Source organism: Musca vetustissima, unplaced genomic scaffold (assembly GCF_032173495.1).
Source record: "Musca vetustissima isolate MV318-11 ecotype Yass unplaced genomic scaffold, APGP_CSIRO_Mvet_v1 utg293, whole genome shotgun sequence".
NCBI lineage: Eukaryota > Metazoa > Arthropoda > Insecta > Diptera > Muscidae > Musca > Musca vetustissima.
The window spans coordinates 154,522-173,196 of NW_026881923.1; the positions used below are offsets into that span (position 1 = coordinate 154,522).

Sequence of the window (18,675 nt, forward strand, 5' to 3'; positions counted from 1 at the left end):
AAAAAAATATTTTTAAAAAAATCCACGTCTTGGCTAAGTTTTTTCACAAATTTAAAAAGAAATTCTCGCCTTGGCTAAGCCTTTTCAAAAACTTGAAAAAAATCCACATTTTCAAAAAAATGTGTTGAGAATATACCACACCTATTTAAGATTCTTCAAAAAACTGCTTCCAACAAAATTTTGCCTTGATGATATTTTTAAAAGGAAAATTATAAGAAAATTTTTACATCTATTGATAGTCGCAAAAACATAATCGTAAAAAATCCACCGCCTATAGTTTCTAGTTGAAAAACATTTTTTGTAATTCCCACAGATGTATGGTTTTTGAAAAATATTTTTAAAAAAATCCGCTTTTGAAAAAATCTCGCAAAATGAAAAAATAAAAATTTTAACACCCTTACAAATTTGGCAAAAATCGCATAAATTTAGATGAAAAAAAATTTGATTTTCAATTTGGGGTCATGCGTATCAATAGATGGCGCTATCCGGCTGTCATTGCCAGTGTTACCGTGTCTATGTGAATTACTAATGTTTTCTTCATATTTTAAAGCATATTTTTAGGCGTTTGCTTTTCTATCACAGCTATTCTCCTTAGGATTCATTTTGTTTGGGTCTTTTTTGTTTATTTAGATAAAATTTAAGGATTTTTTTGCCCTAATATTTCGGTTGGGCTTAGGTCTTTACGTTTACTCCATACTTACCCGAACATTTGTAGGTTTTTTCTTTTATGGCTGCCACAATTTGTGTGTTGGCAAACACTTTCCAATAAATTGCTGCTAAGCTTTGTCGTTTTTATGACATTTACTGTCTGTGTCCAGGCAGGCAAACAAACCCAAAGAAACAAATAATTGACCCTAACCTTAAAAACATTAAACCAACAACAATAATAAAATAAAAAAACGGTTATACAAATAATTTGTTATAATTGAGTTTATTAAATATGTTTTATTAAAAAATTTTCAACTTTATTGTAATTTGTCAAAGACGAAATGTAAAGTAAAGGAAGGAAGGAAACAAAAAGTAAATACGAAAATAGGAAGCAAAGAATAAATCAAAAAATTGTATATAGATATGAAACGGAAACTCCAAGCAAAGAAGAAGAACGGGGGCTGGTTGCCTGGGCCATGAGGTTCCGGTTTCAAGATTATGTTTTCTACAGAGTTGATTATTACTTTTTTAGTTTTATTTATTTTTTTTTTTTTTGTAACTGACTGCTTCTTCCTCTCTTTTTTGTTTTAATATTTCTTCATTTTTTCTAAGGTTGATTAAAAGTTAATAATAAATGTTTATAATTACTTTGTTGCCTTGTGTTATTACTGTGTATTTTACTCTCAATTATAAGTGAAAAGCAGCAGCATCGGAAGTAGGAGCAACCATCCAAGCGTGAAAAAAGAAAAAGAGTTGAAGGAGAAAGTTTTGAAGGTACAATAAGAACAAAAAAAAAAAACTTATTTGCTTTGATGTTAGTATGGAGGATGGGAGGGAGGAATGGAGGCAGGAGGGGAACTGCAGGAATTGGCATAAACCAAAGTAAAACAACGTCCCATGTTTTGTGGCGTCGTTTATGTGTGAGAATGTTTTGAGCCCAAGTTAAAGTATGACCGTCCAACCAGTCAGCCAAGAAACTTCTGGCCCAATCCGACAGAGTGTGAGTGTGTGCGGGAGAGGCCGAGAGAGATAGTATGTTGTGAGTGGCAAGTTGAATATAAAATAAGTTCATTTGATATTCAGAAACTTTTAATATAACTAAAGAATGAAGTCAACATTCTTAATAGTTTTAACGCCATGTTGTCTTTTCCAGCAGCAGCAGCAGTAAATGGTGGAGCAGGTCGGGTTGGGAAATTGCTGGTTATTTTCCATGAATATATTTTTGTTTAGATGACTCCTCTAACCCGCAGAACTGAGGCTGCCCTCGGTTCCTTGGTTTAGTAGTAATACAAGATGATTGGGTGTTAGTGGAAGTTCACTGGTTCCAGGGAAGGAAAATCAGGACATGTTTGTTGGTTTGCTGCTGCTTGTTCCCTTTTCAGGATTGTGTTGTTCCACAGAATGACGATGCTGATGATCACACAATGACGTAAAGCCGTTGCGTAAATAGAATTAGTTGTTAGATGGTTGGTTGTGTAGTTTATTGTTGCAATTGCTGTTGTTGTTGTTTGTGTAGTGGCATTGTCACCACTGTTGCTTGAGTTGTTAGTCTTCCTGTTCCGGATGTAATGCCTGTTGTTGTTATTATGGTACTTGTAACTCTTAAAGTGGCTTCTAAGGACATGGTGGTAGTGGTGGCGGTTAGGTACTTGAACTCCTTCATAGCTGTAAATGTTGTAATGCTTGTTGTTCTTGTTGCTGGCTGTTGATTATGTAGATATTTTGTGTATTTGCGATTTTTGTGTGTGGCATCCTTTTTTTGCTTCTGCAATGCCATGTCACAACTTTCTTCTTCTCCAGCACATCCTTTTAAATTAGCTGCAACAATTTCCATTTCTCTTACTCCTCCTCCTCCTCATCTCTTCACCTCATTTTCCTTTCTCTTCACGCTCCCGCTAGATTTAAAACAACCGATAACTATGCGGAAAGGTTGACACTGTCAAACGCTGCACCACCGCTGCCAAATGTTCATATTTTAGTGCGCCCGCAATTAAATAGAGTTCCTCAAAGTTTTCACGATTACGTTTCTCATCGCAAAGTTTCTGCAAGTACTTGTACATCCGACCATATTGCTCATGGACATAAGCATGCCATAGAGAGAATTGTATTACCTGTATATTTCGAATGAAAAAAGAAAAAAGAAGAAGAGGAAAAAAATTAAATCATGAAATCAAAGAAGTTAGTAGCAACAGCGTAGTAAAGGGGAAAAAATATTCCGCCAGATAAAGTAGCTCGCAAAGACATCGAATGAATGGCATACAATAAAACTTAAACTAGCTATGAATAGATGGCAAATAAAGATTGTCAAGAAGGTGATTTTGTGTGGACAGGGTGACCCGCTATGGAATACAGAAAAGTAATTCGAAGTTCTCACAATAGTCTTATGCAGATTAAAGACCTTTTACAGATCTGCTAAAGAAAGAAAATCTTCCACAGGTCTCTGCATACCGATTTTCAACGCTTCTGTTGGTAGAAGGTCTTCAAAAGGTCTTTTGGCTATACAAGAAAGAAATTACTGAAATGAATTTCAAAATCTTAGATGGAAGACTCTTTAGAGGTTTCTTTATAGGGTTTTTTTCAGACGTCTCCTATTGGTATAAGATAGAAGACCGCTATTGGTAGAAGACCGCTATTGGTAGAAAACCTTCCCGAAGTTTTGTGTAGTCAAAATACCTGAAAGATACATTCTATAGACCTTCCAATAGGATTGCTATAGAAAAAAACTCTTTCAGAGGTCTCTACATATAGATGTTCTCTATTGGTAGAACATCTTCTACAAGCCTTATATAGTTAGAAAACCTTCAAGAGACCTTCTATACGCAGAGAAGCTTCCAGAGGCCTTTTGTAGATAGAATAAATAACTTTCCGAGATCTCTACATATCGATTTTCCACGTCATGAATAGCCAGAAGAGGATTTCTAATGACAGAGGACCTTTTAATAGATCTGCTATAGAAAGAAAAGCTTTCTGAAATCTCTATATATAGATCTTCCAGAGGCATTCTATAGGCAGAGAAGCTTACAGAGGCTTTTGTAGATAGAATAACCTTCCGAGATCTCTACATATCGATTTTTTACGTCATGAATAGCCAGAAGAGGATTTCTAATGACAGAGGACCTTTTAATAGATCTGCTATAGAAAGAAAGGCTTTCTGAAATCTCTATATATAGATCTTATAGAGGCCTTGTATAGGCAGAGAAGCTCCCAAAGGCCTTTTGTAGACAGAAGGACTTTCCGAGATCTCTACATATCCATATTCCACTACATGAATAGCCAGAAGAGGATTTTTAATAACCGAGGACCTTCCAATAGATCTTCTATAGAAAGAAACCTTTTCTGTAATCTCTAGATCTTCCAAAGGTCCTTAATTGGTAGAAGTGTTTCCAGAAGTCTTGAAGTTAGAAGACCTTCAAGAGGCTTTCTATAGGTAGAGGTGCTTCTAAAGAAATTCTATTTTTGGAAGCTCTTCAAGAGATCTCTGTGGAACAAATTATTAAAATACTGGGAAATTATAAATAATTTTCCCAGTATTTTAATAAATTCTCCGTATTAATAGAATTTGAGAAATATTTTTAAAATTTCCCAGTATTTGATGTCATTGTCAAACGTACATATAAATAGTCCTTGAAAAATATGTTTATCAAATCCACGCCAATGAATAGTGCTTGAAAAATATTCTTTAAAGAATCCACGCCTATGAATAGTCCTTGAAAAATATTCTTTAAAGAATCCACGCCTATGAATAGTCCTTGAAAAATATCCTTAAAGAATCCACGTCTTTGAATAGTTCTTGAAAAATATTCTTTAAAGAATCCACGCCTATGAACAGTCCTTGAAAAATATTCTTTAAAAAATCCACGCCTATAAATAGTCCTTGAAAAATATTCTTTAAAAAATCCACGCCTATAAATAGTCCTTGAAAAATATTCTTTAAAAAATCCACGCCTATAAATAGTCCTTGAAAAATATTCTTTAAAGAATCCACGCCTATGAATAGTCCTTGAAAAATATTCTTAAAAGAATCCACGCCTATGAATAGTCCTTGAAACATATGTTTAGCAAATCCACGCCTATGAATAGTCCTTGAAAAATATTCTTTAAAGAATTCACGCCTATAAATAGTCCTTGAAAAATATTCATTAAAAAATCCACGCCTATAAATAGTCCTTGAAAAATATTCTTTAAAGAATCCACGCCTATGAATAGTCTTTGAAAAATATTCTTTAAAAAATCCACGCATATGAATTGTCCTTGAAAAATATTCTTTAAATAATCCACGCATATGAATAGTCCTTGAAAAATATTCTTTAAAAAATCCACGCCTATGGTTGGTCCTTCCAATAATATTCTTTAAAAATCCATGACTCTGGTAGTCCTTAAAAATATTCCTTAAAAACTCGTGATTCTTCTTTAAGTTTTATAAATTTGCAGTCAACATTTTCCCACACCCTGTATGCAATCTATGTATGTATCTACGCCTAGACATGCAAAAGAATAAAAATGCCATCTCTATATCTCCTAAGGTTGGCAATCAAGATTAGAGGCTGTTGTTGGTAACACACACACACACTCAGCATGCACTGTAGCGCAGAGGGCGTGTTACTTAAATTGTCCTAGTACAACTGACTAACGACTAGGTTAACAGTAGTTTCTAAGAATAACAACAACAACAACTAGAGAAAATGAAAAAAGTATTACAAAAGAAATAAGTGGCAGAGGACTGAAGTACAAAAATGAAACCCAATATAATAGAGTTTAATACCATCATCAAATAAACACATTAAAAAGTTTCACCTGGGCACCACACACTTTTTGCCTAATGGACTTTCTGATTCTCGTGTTTGTTGGTGTGTGCGTGTGTAGCTGAGCACATTTGTCTCTTTCTGTAGTTTTGTGTTTTTTTTCCATTCACATTGTTGCATTTGTAATGGGAAATGTCGGTGGTGTGTGACTGACTAGATGGGTGGGTAAGTGTGTGTGTGTCTGTGTCTATGTAAGTAAGTATATCATTGTGTTCTACCAACGCCTAGTAAATTATGTTACTGGTGGATAATGGCTACCATTTTTTAGATTGTAGGGAATCTGTTGGCTAGTAGAGAGAGTTGGGGGATACAATGTTGGGATGCTTTAACAGGAAAAAAACCAAGGTGAATAAAAGTTAAAGTTTTCAAAGAATAGTGTCATAGTGTTTTCGAAGAAGAGTGTCATCTTTTAATTGGCTTTTGAACTAAAATTAATTCTTGAGAAAAAATGAGGGGATCTCACTTTAAACCATCAATTCAATAATTGCTAGTTATTGAAGAAATAATTGAATGATTTTCAAATAAGTTTTTTTTTTTTCACAGAAATGATGACAAGAAGACATTTCGATTGGCATTGGAAAATAGGGAAAGCAAAATATTTGTCTTCATAATGGGTATCGATTTCATTTATTTAATAATAAAGAAAATAAAAAATATGTACCAATCCGTAAAAAATCCTTAAACATATTTGTTAAAAAATCCAATCCTATTATCCTGTGGATAGTACTTAAAAATATTTTCTAAAAAATCTGACCCTACTGGTTGTCAATAAATTAAATTATGTTTTAAATATTTAATTTTATTTAATGTTATTTAATTATAAATTTATTATTTAAAAATAATTATTACCAAATCATTATCATATCGTTTTAATTTTCCACCGAATTGCTTTCCATGTTTATATCATTAAAATGTTGTTATATATGTATGGTACAGTAATGATCTCTATAACATGCAATCATTTAATTATTTCGAATTTAACAAATGATTAAAAAAGCCATAGGGAATTATTTGTAACATTTAAATTAATGTCATTAAATATAACAAGAAATCGATATCCCATATTATTGGCTGCCTGAAGGTTTTCAGTCATTTCAAAATTCATTCAATTTCGAAACACTAACAGAGTAATGAACGAAAAAAAACATACAATACTCTTCAAATATCGAAGGGTTAATTGAAACAATGGAGTATTATTGTTTGTGTGTGTGTGTGTGCCAGGATATTTTTACAATTTCCAATTTCGTTGGAATATTTGTTTAACTTTTAATGACTACAAGGATTAAATAATCGGAATTACGAGTTGGAAATCATGTTTCCTGCAATTTTTTCGTAACACATATTATTATTTGCAGTATCATTAAATTCACAGAATTTGTTGAAATTAATCAGCTGGGTGTCCTTATTGCGATGAAGGGTGATTATTAAGGTATCGTATTTCAATTGCATTGTTATATTCCATGAATCAAATGAATGACATGTTTCTATTTAGAAGTGTACTTATTGGGATTGAAAGGACAACATATTCTTAAAGACTATACATAAGGGTGGATTAAAAAAAAACTAAGTGATTTTTTAAATATATTAAGGACTAGGCGTGGATTTTTAATAAAAAATGTTACCAGGAGAGACCTCCCAAAGGCGTAGATTTTTTTTAAAAAACAATTTTTTTGAAGGACTTACTAAAGTCGTGCATTATAAAATATTTCTTCAAGGACTATCCATAGGCGTGGATTTAAAAAAAAATATTTTTTCAAGGACGTCCAAAAGGCGTGGTATTTGAAAAAATATAGGACATTCAAAAGGCGTGGATTTTCAAAAAACATTTTTTGGATTTTTAAATACTGGATTTTAAAAAAATTTTTTCAAAGGACTTTCCAAAAGCGTGGATTTTAAAAAGATATTTTTAAAGGACTTTCAAAAGGCGTGGATTTTAAAAAGATATTTTTAAAGGACTTTCAAAAGGCGTGGATTTTAAAAAGATATTTTTAAAGGACTTTCAAAAGGCGTGGATTTTAAAAAGATATTTTTAAAGGAAAAAGGCGTGGATTTTAAAAAGATATGTTTAAAGGACTTTCCAAAGGCGTGGAAGATATTTTTAAAGGACTTTCAAAAGGCGTGGATTTTAAAAAGATATTTTTAAAGGACTTTCAAAAGGCGTGGATTTTAAAAAGATATTTTTAAAGGACTTTCAAAAGGCGTGGATTTTAAAAAGATATTTTTAAAGGACTTTCAAAAGGCGTGGATTTTAAAAAGATATTTTTAAAGGACTTTCAAAAGGCGTGGATTTTAAAAAGACATTTTTAAAGGACTTTCAAAAGGCGTGGATTTTAAAAAGATATTTTTAAAGGACTTTCCAACGGCGTGGATTTTAAAAAGATATTTTTAAAGGACTTTCAAAAGGCGTGGATTTTAAAAAGATATTTTTAAAGGACTTTCAAAAGGCGTGGACTTTAAAAATATATATTTTAAAGGACTTTCAAAAGGCGTGGATTTTAAAAAGATATTTTTAAAGGACTTTCAAAAGGCGTGGATTTTAAAAATATATATTTTAAAGGACTTTCAAAAGGCGTGGATTTTAAAAAGATATTTTTAAAGGACTTTCAAAAGGCGTGGATTTTAAAAAGATATTTTTAAAGGACTTTCAAAAGGCGTGGATTTTAAAAAGATATTTTTAAAGGACTTTCAAAAGGCGTGGATTTTAAAAAGATATTTTTAAAGGACTTTCAAAAGGCGTGGATTTTAAAAAGATATTTTTAAAGGACTTTCAAAAGGCGTGGATTTTAAAAAGATATTTTTAAAGGACTTTAAAAAGATATTTTAAAGACGTTTACAAGGACTATCCTAAAGCGTGGATTTTTAAGGATTTTCCACAAGCGTTTAAAAAAAAATATATTATCCATATACCTAAATTAAAAAAAAAAAAAAAACAATGACTATTTAAAGGTGCGTATTTAAAACAATTGTTTCAAGGATTTCATTATTTCGCATTAAATTATGTTTCAACTTGTCTTCCCTTTCATCTTCATCTGGCTTATGGCTATCATTTTCAGGAATCTCCGTAACATGATAAAAAAAATCCAAATATGGCTTTATTTAAATATAACTCCTTTTCTCATTTATTTTTCGGGAAAAAATGATTATTTGTTCTGAATCATCAAACACCACCACACTACACCGCAACGTGTAAGTCAATATTAATATTTCCTTGAATATCAAATGTTAAGAATATAATGGCATCCTTGTGTGAAACACACACACACACACACACACACACACACAGAGACAGACAATATAATTAAATCAAAACAGAAAATCAGCAACAAAACACCAACAAACCACTATGAAATATAACTCAGAGCACATGGCCATGGAAATGAGGAAACAACGTCTTTGTGTTGGCATTTTGTGTGTGTGTGTGTGAGTTCCTCCAAAAAATACAGAAAATTTAAATATAATGAATCCTTTACATTTCCGTCAATCACTACACTACCATGCTGAGGATGGATAATGTTCTCCGAGAAAAAAATTCAATATTTTAACCTGAAAAATTTCCAAGGGAAGGACATATATACACATATATAAATTTCAACATAATACTCTGATAATTGTGTTCTTCCCCTCAAGAAATGAAAACAATGTGTTTTTTTTGTTTGGTAGAATTGTGTGGATTTTTTGCGTTTTCCATTTTTAACTGCAATATAATATACTTTCTTCTTCTTTACCGTTAGTCCGTTCGTCCACTCATTTTCTTTCTCCTTGCTGTAAATTAATTTCACATGGACACACACACACACACTCATACATGTATATTTTTGAACATTGTCGAACTCGTTCCCTGCTTTCTTTTGAATATTGAAAAATACGAGAATTCAAATGAATTGTGATTTTTAAGACAAGAAAGGGTGTGTGAAAGGGGAATTCGACCAGACGACAGCGTCGTATGAATAATTAAAAACTAAAATACATTATACGAACCATGGTATATTAAGTAATTAATATTACTCATACCACACCATCACCAGACTCGCTCCCAGGGCGTTCATTAAAGTTACTTGTGTTGTTTTTAATGATTTTGAATTTGCCAGTGCACAGTGGGTTGGGAGTAAACAATTATTTAATAAAGATCGACAAATTATTTTTCCAAGGATCACTCATATGCGTGGATATTTAAAGAATATTTTTTCTAGGATTATCCACAATGACTATAAAAGGCGTGTTTTTTTAAAGAATATTTTTCGAAGAATATAAACAGGCGTGGATTTTTTAAAGAATTTTTTTTCAAGGACTATAAACAGGCATGGATTCTTAAAGAATATTTTTTTCAAGGACTATCAACAGGCGTGGATTCTTAAAGAATATTTTTTCAAGGACTATAAACAGGCGTGGATTCTTAAAGAATATTTTTTCAAGGACTATAAACAGGCGTGGATTCTTAAAGAATATTTTTTCAAGGACTATAAACAGGCGTGGATTCTTAAAGAATATTTTTTCAAGGACTATAAACAGGCGTGGATTCTTAAAGAATATTTTTTCAAGGACTATAAACAGGTGTGGATTCTTAAAGAATATTTTTTTCAAGGACTATAAACAGGCGTGGATTCTTAAAGAATATTTTTTCAAGGACTATAAACAGGCGTGGATTCTTAAAGAATATTTTTTAATGGACGCCTATGGATTGTCCTTAAAAATGGTGAGGCGTGGATTTTTTAAAAGCATATTTTTTAAAGGACGCCTGTGGATTGTCTTTAAAAATTGTAAGGCGTGGATTTTTTAAAAGAATATTTTTAACGGACGCACGTGGATTGTCCTTAAAAATTGTAAGGCGTGGATTTTTTAAAAGAATTTTTTTTTTAAGGACGCCTGTGGATTGTCCTTAAAAATTTTAAGGCGTGGATTTTTTAAAAGAATTTTTTTTAAGGACGCCGTGGATTGTCCTTAAAAATTGTAAGGTGTGGATTTTTTAAAAGAATATTTTTTTTTAAAGGACACCTGTGGATTGTCCTTAAAAATTGTAAGGTGTGGATTTTTTAAAAGAATATTTTTTTTAAAGGACACCTGTGGATTGTCCTTAAAAATTGTAAGGCGTGGATTTTTTAAAAGAATTTTTTTAAGGACGCCTGTGGATTGTCCTTAAAAATTGTAAGGCGTGGATTTTTTAAAAGAATTTTTTTTAAGGACGCCTGTGGATTGTCCTTAAAAATTGTAAGGCGTGGATTTTTTAAAAGAATGTTTTTAAAGGACGCCTGTGGATTGTTCTTAAAAATTGTAAGGCGTGGATTTTTTAAAAGAATATTTTTTTAAGGGCGCCTGTGGATTGTCTTTAAAAATTGTAAGGCGTGGATTTTTTAGAAGAATGTTTTTTTAAGGACGCCTGTGGATTGTTCTTAAAAATTGTAAGGCGTGCATTTTTTAAAAGAATATTTTTTTTTAAAGGACGCCTGTGGATTGTCCTTAAAAATAGTAAGGCGTGGATTTTTAAAAGAATATTTTTTAAAGGACGCCTGTGGATTGTCCTTAAAAATAGTAAGGCGTGGATTTTTTAATATTTTTATATATTTTTTAATATTTAATATTTTTAATATTTTATTTATTTAAAAAACAAAAACAAAATCTATTAGTCTTCGGAGAGTGTCTACTTCTTGGACTAGATCTATTTTCCCGCATTTCTTCTTTATGAAGCCCTAAGGGTTTTCTATTATTGACCTATAGTAAGGTCCTTGTTCAATTTTAAAAAGTTTAGCTTACAATTTCCAGAAACTGTCCATTGTGGTTTGCTGGGTAAATGTGGATGCTGTTGGTTGGTTTCTTCAATTCATAGCCATGCAACAGTCTATCTATGTATGTATGGGTGTGTGTATGAGTCTAATAATAAAATTTACTGTTTACTACTTAGTTATACTTCATTAAGAACATTTTGATATATTCTACATTTTCAGACTTCATAATGGTTTCTTCTGCTTTTTCTTGAGTCCTTTTTTTCTACTTGTTGGTGCCATTTCTAATATATTGGGTCTTGACAACCACCCCCAGACTTAATTAATGGCGACGTTAAATTTATGTTGCTTGATTGCTTAATTTCGCATATCGTTTTAATCTGGCTTGTTGGCTGCATGATGAGACGATCAGACGACGAAGAAGAAGAAGAGGGGGAGTGAGTGGTATAAGGAGCATAGCAGTTTTGGTCTAGACATAATCAGTAATAGATTTTCTTATTGTCGTTGTTCGCAGTGGTTCGTCGATTCGAAGTACACTTTTTCTGTTGGCAGTATAATTAAATTGCTTTTAAAATTAAGTTTGCAAGGAAAAAAACGAAAGAAAAAAAGGCACAAAAATAATCTGATTAACAGAGTTCATGTATCATGTTCTCATCCAAGGAGCTAATGCATTAAAATAATGTTTGAGCTTGAGGGTTTTTTTGTTTTCTTTTTTTTGTAACAGGGGAAAATGAGGAAATATATAAAATGTAATGAATGGGGCCACATGTGTGTATTAAAAAAAATTTAGGGTCGTGTGTAAAATATAGACTCATACAAGTAATTACATTTGACGGTATTACATAGATTCACTGAGATGAAAGAAAATGAGGTACACGACAAAAACAGCATGTGAACCTCGGCAGCATTTGTAATGCTAGCCAAAATAGGGGAGTTGGTGAAAGGGGTTATTGGAGGATTCGATATTTTCTTAAATTATTTTTTTCCAAGAACCATAACTTCCATTAAACGTCTAAAAGCCACCCCATTCCTTTCCACAACTTATATAATCTTATGATTAATTTATTCGCCCCCCAGAAAATGTTTACATACACAAATTTTTATATTCTCTTGAATAACTTAGCATAGCTAATTGTTGGTTTTTCTTTCATTCTGAGGCTTTAAGAACTAAACTGGCATTAATAATTTGTTATGAAAATAAACACACACACCCGCACACAAACCAACACTATTACACACACATAAACATAATATTCATTTACCTTATGGATTATTCAAATAATCTTAGTGATTATATAAGTGTGCTTATTATCTGTAACACTTAATATTCTATTACGTAAGACGACGTCATGTAACGTACACATAGAGAACTACATAATTAATGAGATTTATATTTTTATACCATGGCGTTTTTCATATATATAATTTTTAAATATTTTTCGTTCGGATGGGTGGCGACAGGGTTCATTACGGGTTCTTATCATATTTCATCAGGATAACAGGTGTATAGGTAACGTATGAGTTATATTAATTGTAATATGTCATGTGTTCATTTTTTCAGAAGGTATTTCTAAGAAGTGTTATGACAGATGCCAAAAAGTTTATTATAATAATAATAATATTTTAAAAACCCACAGGGCTGTTCAAACAAATCCTTAATAAGAAGGACAACAGCCATTGGTATAGAAGGGACATTGGTTACCCATGAGATTTAGAAAACAATATTTTTCAAGGACTCACCGAGGAGTGGATTTATTAAAGAATATTTTTCAAGGGCCAACTGAGGCGTGGATTTATTGAAGAATGCTTTTTTCAAGGACCCACAAAGGCGTGGATTTAGAAAATAATATTTTTTCAAGCTCTCACAGAGGCCTGGATTTAGAAAAGAATATTTTTCAAGGACTCACAGAGGCGTGGATTTATTGAAGAATGCTTTTTTCAAGGACTCACAGAGACGTTTATTTCTTAACGAATATTTTTTCAAGGACTCACAGAGGCGTGGATTTCTTAAAGAATATTTTTTCAAGGACTCACAGAGGCGTTTATTTCTTGGGAAAGAATATTTTTTAAAGGACTCACTTATTTTTTAAGGCGTGGATTTCCAAAAATAAAAGAATTTTTTTTTAGAGGAGTCAATAACAGTTCATACGAGGCGTGGATTTCTTAACACCGAATATTTTTTCAAGGACTCACAGAGGCAAAAATGGATTTCTTACAAAAAACAACAACAAAAGAATAACAAAAATTTTTTAAAGGACTCACAATTATATAGGCGTGGATTTCTTAAAAGAATATTTTTTTACCTTAAGGACTTAAAAAAATCACAAAGGCGTGGATTTCTTAAAGAACATTTTATCAAGGACTCACAAAGGCGTGGATTTCTTAAAGAATATTTTTTCAAGCACTCACAAAGGCGTGGATTTTTTAAGGAATATTTTTTCAAGGACTCACAGAGGCGTTTATTTCTTAAAGAATATTTTTTCAAGGACTCACAGAGGCGTGGATTTCTTAAAGAATATTTTTTCAAGGACTCACAGAGGCGTGGATTTCTTAAAGAATATTTTTTCAAGGACTCACAGAGGTGTGGATTTAGAAAAGAATATTTTTTCAAGGACTCACAGAGGTGTGGATTTAGAAAAGAATATTTTTTCAAGGACTCACAGAGGTGTGGATTTAGAAAAGAATATTTTTTCAAGGACTCACAGAGGTGTGGCTTTAGAAAATAATATTTTTTCAAGGACTCACCGAGGCGTGGATTTCTTAAAGAATATTTTTTCAAGAACTCACAGAGTTTCAGGGTAGACTTTTGTTTTTTTTTTAGGCCTCGGGGCCTCACATTTTGCATAGGCATTTTTTTCGAAGGTCTCAAATTTCTATACAATTGTTTTTAATATGACTGGCATGACTAAATATTTCTAAAATATATTTTCCAAGATTGCCGAGGCCTAGAAATATATATATATATATTTCTAGGCCTCGGCAATCTTGGAAAATATATTTTCGTAGGCCCCAGCGGTGTACACATTTATATACTGTATTTTTAGTAAGATTCAAACAATTTAATAGGAAATTTGTCCTACATCTTAGATGACAAAATATGTTTTATATAATTTTTTTCAAGGTGTCATAGCCCCTGTGTTTATTTTTTATACCATATTTTTCAGAGGCCTACATATTTCTATACCACATAGCAGGAAGATATGTTTAATAAAATTATTCCTCATTCGATTCGGCTAAATAGCGCTATTTCAAAAGTTCAAACAATTAACCTAATACCCTTCCATACGGTAGTTCCTCATCACATTGACATTTCAGCAATTTATTGTCATTTCAAAATAATTGCTAATTTCGAAAATTAATTGTCTATATTAAGTTACATTTTAATTAGACATAATTGAAGTCATACCTTCAATAAATTTTACGGAAAATACTAGCACAAGGTTAAAAACCATAAATCAATGCGTACTTGACCTTTTTTTACTGCTGCTGTGACAATTTACGGTAATTGATATTTTTCCCAAGAAAAAATTCCGAAAAAAAGATGGAACTACTTCAGACATGTTTGTAGCCAAGTATCATATAACTAAATATTTTTGTATTTATATTTTTTGTTATTCGAAGGTAAATCGAATTTGAGATAGGAAATACCTACCTCTTCCACTTACTGCTTCTCTTGCACACTCTCTGTCGAGTTGCAAATATTTTTCACAAACATTTTGGGAGTGGGCTATTGGGGGTTGCATGAATGGCTATTCCATGAAAAAAAATTTTGCATAAGCTTCGATTGCATGTTATTGCAGATTTAATGTCAGGTATTTTGCTTTACAAAATTGACACGTTTTGTTTTTACAAAAATATAAAATGCCAGTATCATGTCGGGGTTTTATATTTCCAAAAATTTAATAAAAAAATATAAATAACTATAAATATGAAAATACTTGATTCCTGACAATCAAAAGCATTTTAAGGAAATTACATATTTTTAGTTAGAAAACGAAAACAATAGAACAATAGAAAAAAATAAAAAAGTAGTAAACTTCGGCTAGGCATGAGGTACAAAATAAAATAATATACAAAATAAAATATATACTGAGTGGAGCAGTATAGTCGGACGGGGCCGACCATACGATACCCTACACAACTATCACGGAACGCTAATTTTCTGTGGATGTTTATTCCGAGCCTGGGCAATATTTCGTCCCTCTAGCCTGATTAGAGGTCAACAGCACCGCTTCCTTACACTGACATATTTTCCGTATATTACTATTCATATTCAGTATTATTTGTCCATATTACCTTCACCGTGGGTTGTGTTGTGATGTTCGGCCTATTATTGGCATCGACTCGAAAAAACACAAAACAATTAAGTATTCGGTCCACTTCATCCCATAATTATAATCTGATTATCACCGTTGTCCTTGACCATAACTGGAACCTCATGGAAAATTTAAAATCGATCGGCGCTATATTTCCGCCCTCTAGTGTGGTAATGGGTTACTAAATAATATCTGAGTCCACTTCATCACATAATTATAATCTGATCATCACCGAAAGTTATAGGCCTTGACCATAACTGGAACCTCATGGAAAATTTAAAATCGATCGGCGCTATATTTCCGCCCTCTAGTGTGGTAATGGGTTACTAAATAATATCTGAGTACGAAAGCACCTGTAAATATTTAAGTGTAACTCCCACATCCGAGTACATACTATAATATAATTGGTATCAATTTAAAGGTAAACCAATCCTCTTGGATATATTATCAACTTCTCGGGTCTATGTCCTTCAGGGGTAAATATATACGCCATAGTATAACAATTTTGTAATGTTTTAACCCAAAAGTCAGTGTCCATTTGATCCGCTAAATATTTATCGATCCTTATCAAATCGAGCATACTTATATTTGGCCCTATCCCCTTCTCCATGTAACATTTCGCGATGATCGGACCATAATTGCGGCCTCTAAAGCGATCAGCAAAACCGACAAAAATTAAGTGGACCTACCACAATGCCTGTGGTAGGTCCATGAAAATAATTTTTTAAAGTCCACGTCATTGGATGACCCCAAAAAATATTTTTTTTTAAATCCATGTCTACGCATGGCCAAGGAAAAAATATTAATAGAAAACCCCACGACTAAGAAAGACTTATGGCTAGACTTTTAAAAAGAAGTAACTTACTTTAGGCGTATTACATACCTACATAATGTACATATAAATAATACGCCCTAGTGGCTAGCCACATAATGTGCATAAATAATGAGAATTACTTTGATTTTTAATGCAATAAAATTAATCCCTTTTCGTTTGACAGTTTTATGGCAGAGCGTCAATTATGAGCGTCAATTAAAACTCTCCTGGTCCTTTTCGAACCCACCTCTCACATAAAATAAAAATGCTCATAAATATTAAATTTAAAAATTCTTATCTATGACCATATAATCTCCTTCAACTATAATTTTTGATTGCCAGTGTATTTCACTTTTAATGGTTGGCCAAGCAGGGCGGCGGATTTAAGCATTCTACTAGCTAGTTAATGCCATTGTCGCCATTATAGCCTTTACGAGTTGCAACAATAACAACAGCTACATAATACACACCTACATAAATATCTACTTAATCTTGCACACCCACAACTACAACTACATCTACATGATTATATGCATACATACATACCTTTGAATCGCCAGCATCCACAAATTTAATGATTTCAGTGTATATATTATCGATAACTTCCAGGCGATCTTTCACATTGTTATCCAGAACACATAATTTAGCCACAGCGATGCCCTTTTTGCTCAGAGCTTCCAATAGATTTTTCTTTTGGTTATCCATTTGACTGCAGGCGGCAGGCAGTCAGGTGCAGCAACAAAATACCAAATTCCGTTCATGTCCAGGGCACCAAAATGAAATATGTTTGGCCGGAGCACAGCACAGCACAGCATCGCAAAAAAATCACCACAAAATGAAAATAAACCCAAGGGAAGAGAAGAGAAGACAAGAGACAAAGTATTAAAAACCGCAAATAAATGAAAAATTCAAATAAAGCGTGAGCAAAGTGAATGACTGACTGCAGAGTGAGTGAATAAGTAGCAAACGTTTTACGCGCTTGGTTAGAGTCAATTTAGAAGTTCATTATTTTTAAATCGTGAACAATATATATATTTTTTTGTTCTGCTCTGTGCTGTTCGTTTGCCGCTTTGCGGTAGCATCCAATCATGCTTGGCTCTCGTGTGTGCGTGATAGGGATGGGTGCTGGTTAGGGTTGCTACATATTTTAAAGGAGTCTACCAAAATAAGTCCATGAAAAAATACATTTAAAAACTCGACACCTCGACACACAAGGTAGGATCATGAAAAAATATTTTTAAAAATCCACTCCTAAAGGAAAGTACTAAAGCCGGACTGGGCCGACTATATGATACCCTACACCACTTTGGGTATATTCTACATATGTATCCTAACATATATAGAATATATCTGGACCGATTTCAGGGAAACTTGCCAGTGACTAATTTATATTACATCAGTATGTTGTTTAAATCGGCCTAGCTATGGATCTTTTCACACAGCTTAGCAACATCATTCTAGACTTAAATCAGTACCCTATACCTAAATTCGTGCAAATCGAAAGATATATAGGGACTTTGGTGCACCAATTACATAAAATCGGATGAAAATATATATGGGAGCTATTCTAGATCTAATTAATTACGCTATGCCAAATTTGGTAAAAATCGAAAGATATGTAGTGACTTTGGTACACCATTTACCTTAAATCGGACAAAAATATATATGGGAGCTATATCTAAATCTGGACCGATTTCCAGGAAACTTAACACACATCATTCTAGACATAATTCATTACGCTATGCCATATTTCGTGCAAATCAAACGATATATAGGGACATTAGTACACCATTTACATTAAATCGGACGAAAATATATATGGGAGCTATATCTAAATCTGGGCCGATTTTTTCAAATTTCAATAGGGTTCGTCTTTGGGCCAAATAAGTGGCCTATGCCAAATTTCATCCAAATCGGATCATAAATGCGACCTGACTTTGTTCACAAAAATACATGGACAGACAGACATACGGACGGACATGCATAAATCGACTTAAAAGATGATTCTATGCATATTCTAAAAAGGAACCATGTATCTATCTCGTTTCCTTTTGCCTGTTACAAACATATGCACAAAGACATAATACCCTGTACTACAGTGTGGTGAAGGATATAAAAATCTACGCTTAAGGTAGGACCAAAGGAAATCCAGGACCATTAAAAAGTATTTTTAAAAAATTTACGCCTATGGTAGGATCATGAAAAAATCCTTGAAATAGACTATCCTCGTCTATTAGACCTAGAAAATTTTTTCTTTAAAACAAAATCAGGTTTTTTTGCTCTTGAAAAAAGTTTTTCACATTTGATTCTTGAAAAAATTGTTCCTAAATAATCCAGGTCCATTGATTTGTAAAAATTCAAAACGGCAACCCTTTTGC

At 32.5% G+C, this 18,675-nt stretch overlaps 1 protein-coding gene across 1 annotated transcript in view; it reads right to left on the reverse strand.

Moving 5' to 3' along the window:
- Window positions 1–2,549: 2,549 nt before the first annotated feature.
- LOC133328020 (tripeptidyl-peptidase 2) overlaps window positions 2,550–18,675 on the reverse strand; it is a 163,405-nt gene continuing 147,279 nt past the window's right edge. Inside the window, exons 17-18 of the mRNA XM_061536569.1 lie at window positions 16,844–17,006; window positions 2,550–2,759 (exon numbers count right to left, since the gene is read on the reverse strand). Coding sequence (XP_061392553.1) covers window positions 2,550–2,759; window positions 16,844–17,006 — 373 coding nt within the window. The remainder of the gene's footprint in view (window positions 2,760–16,843; window positions 17,007–18,675) is intronic.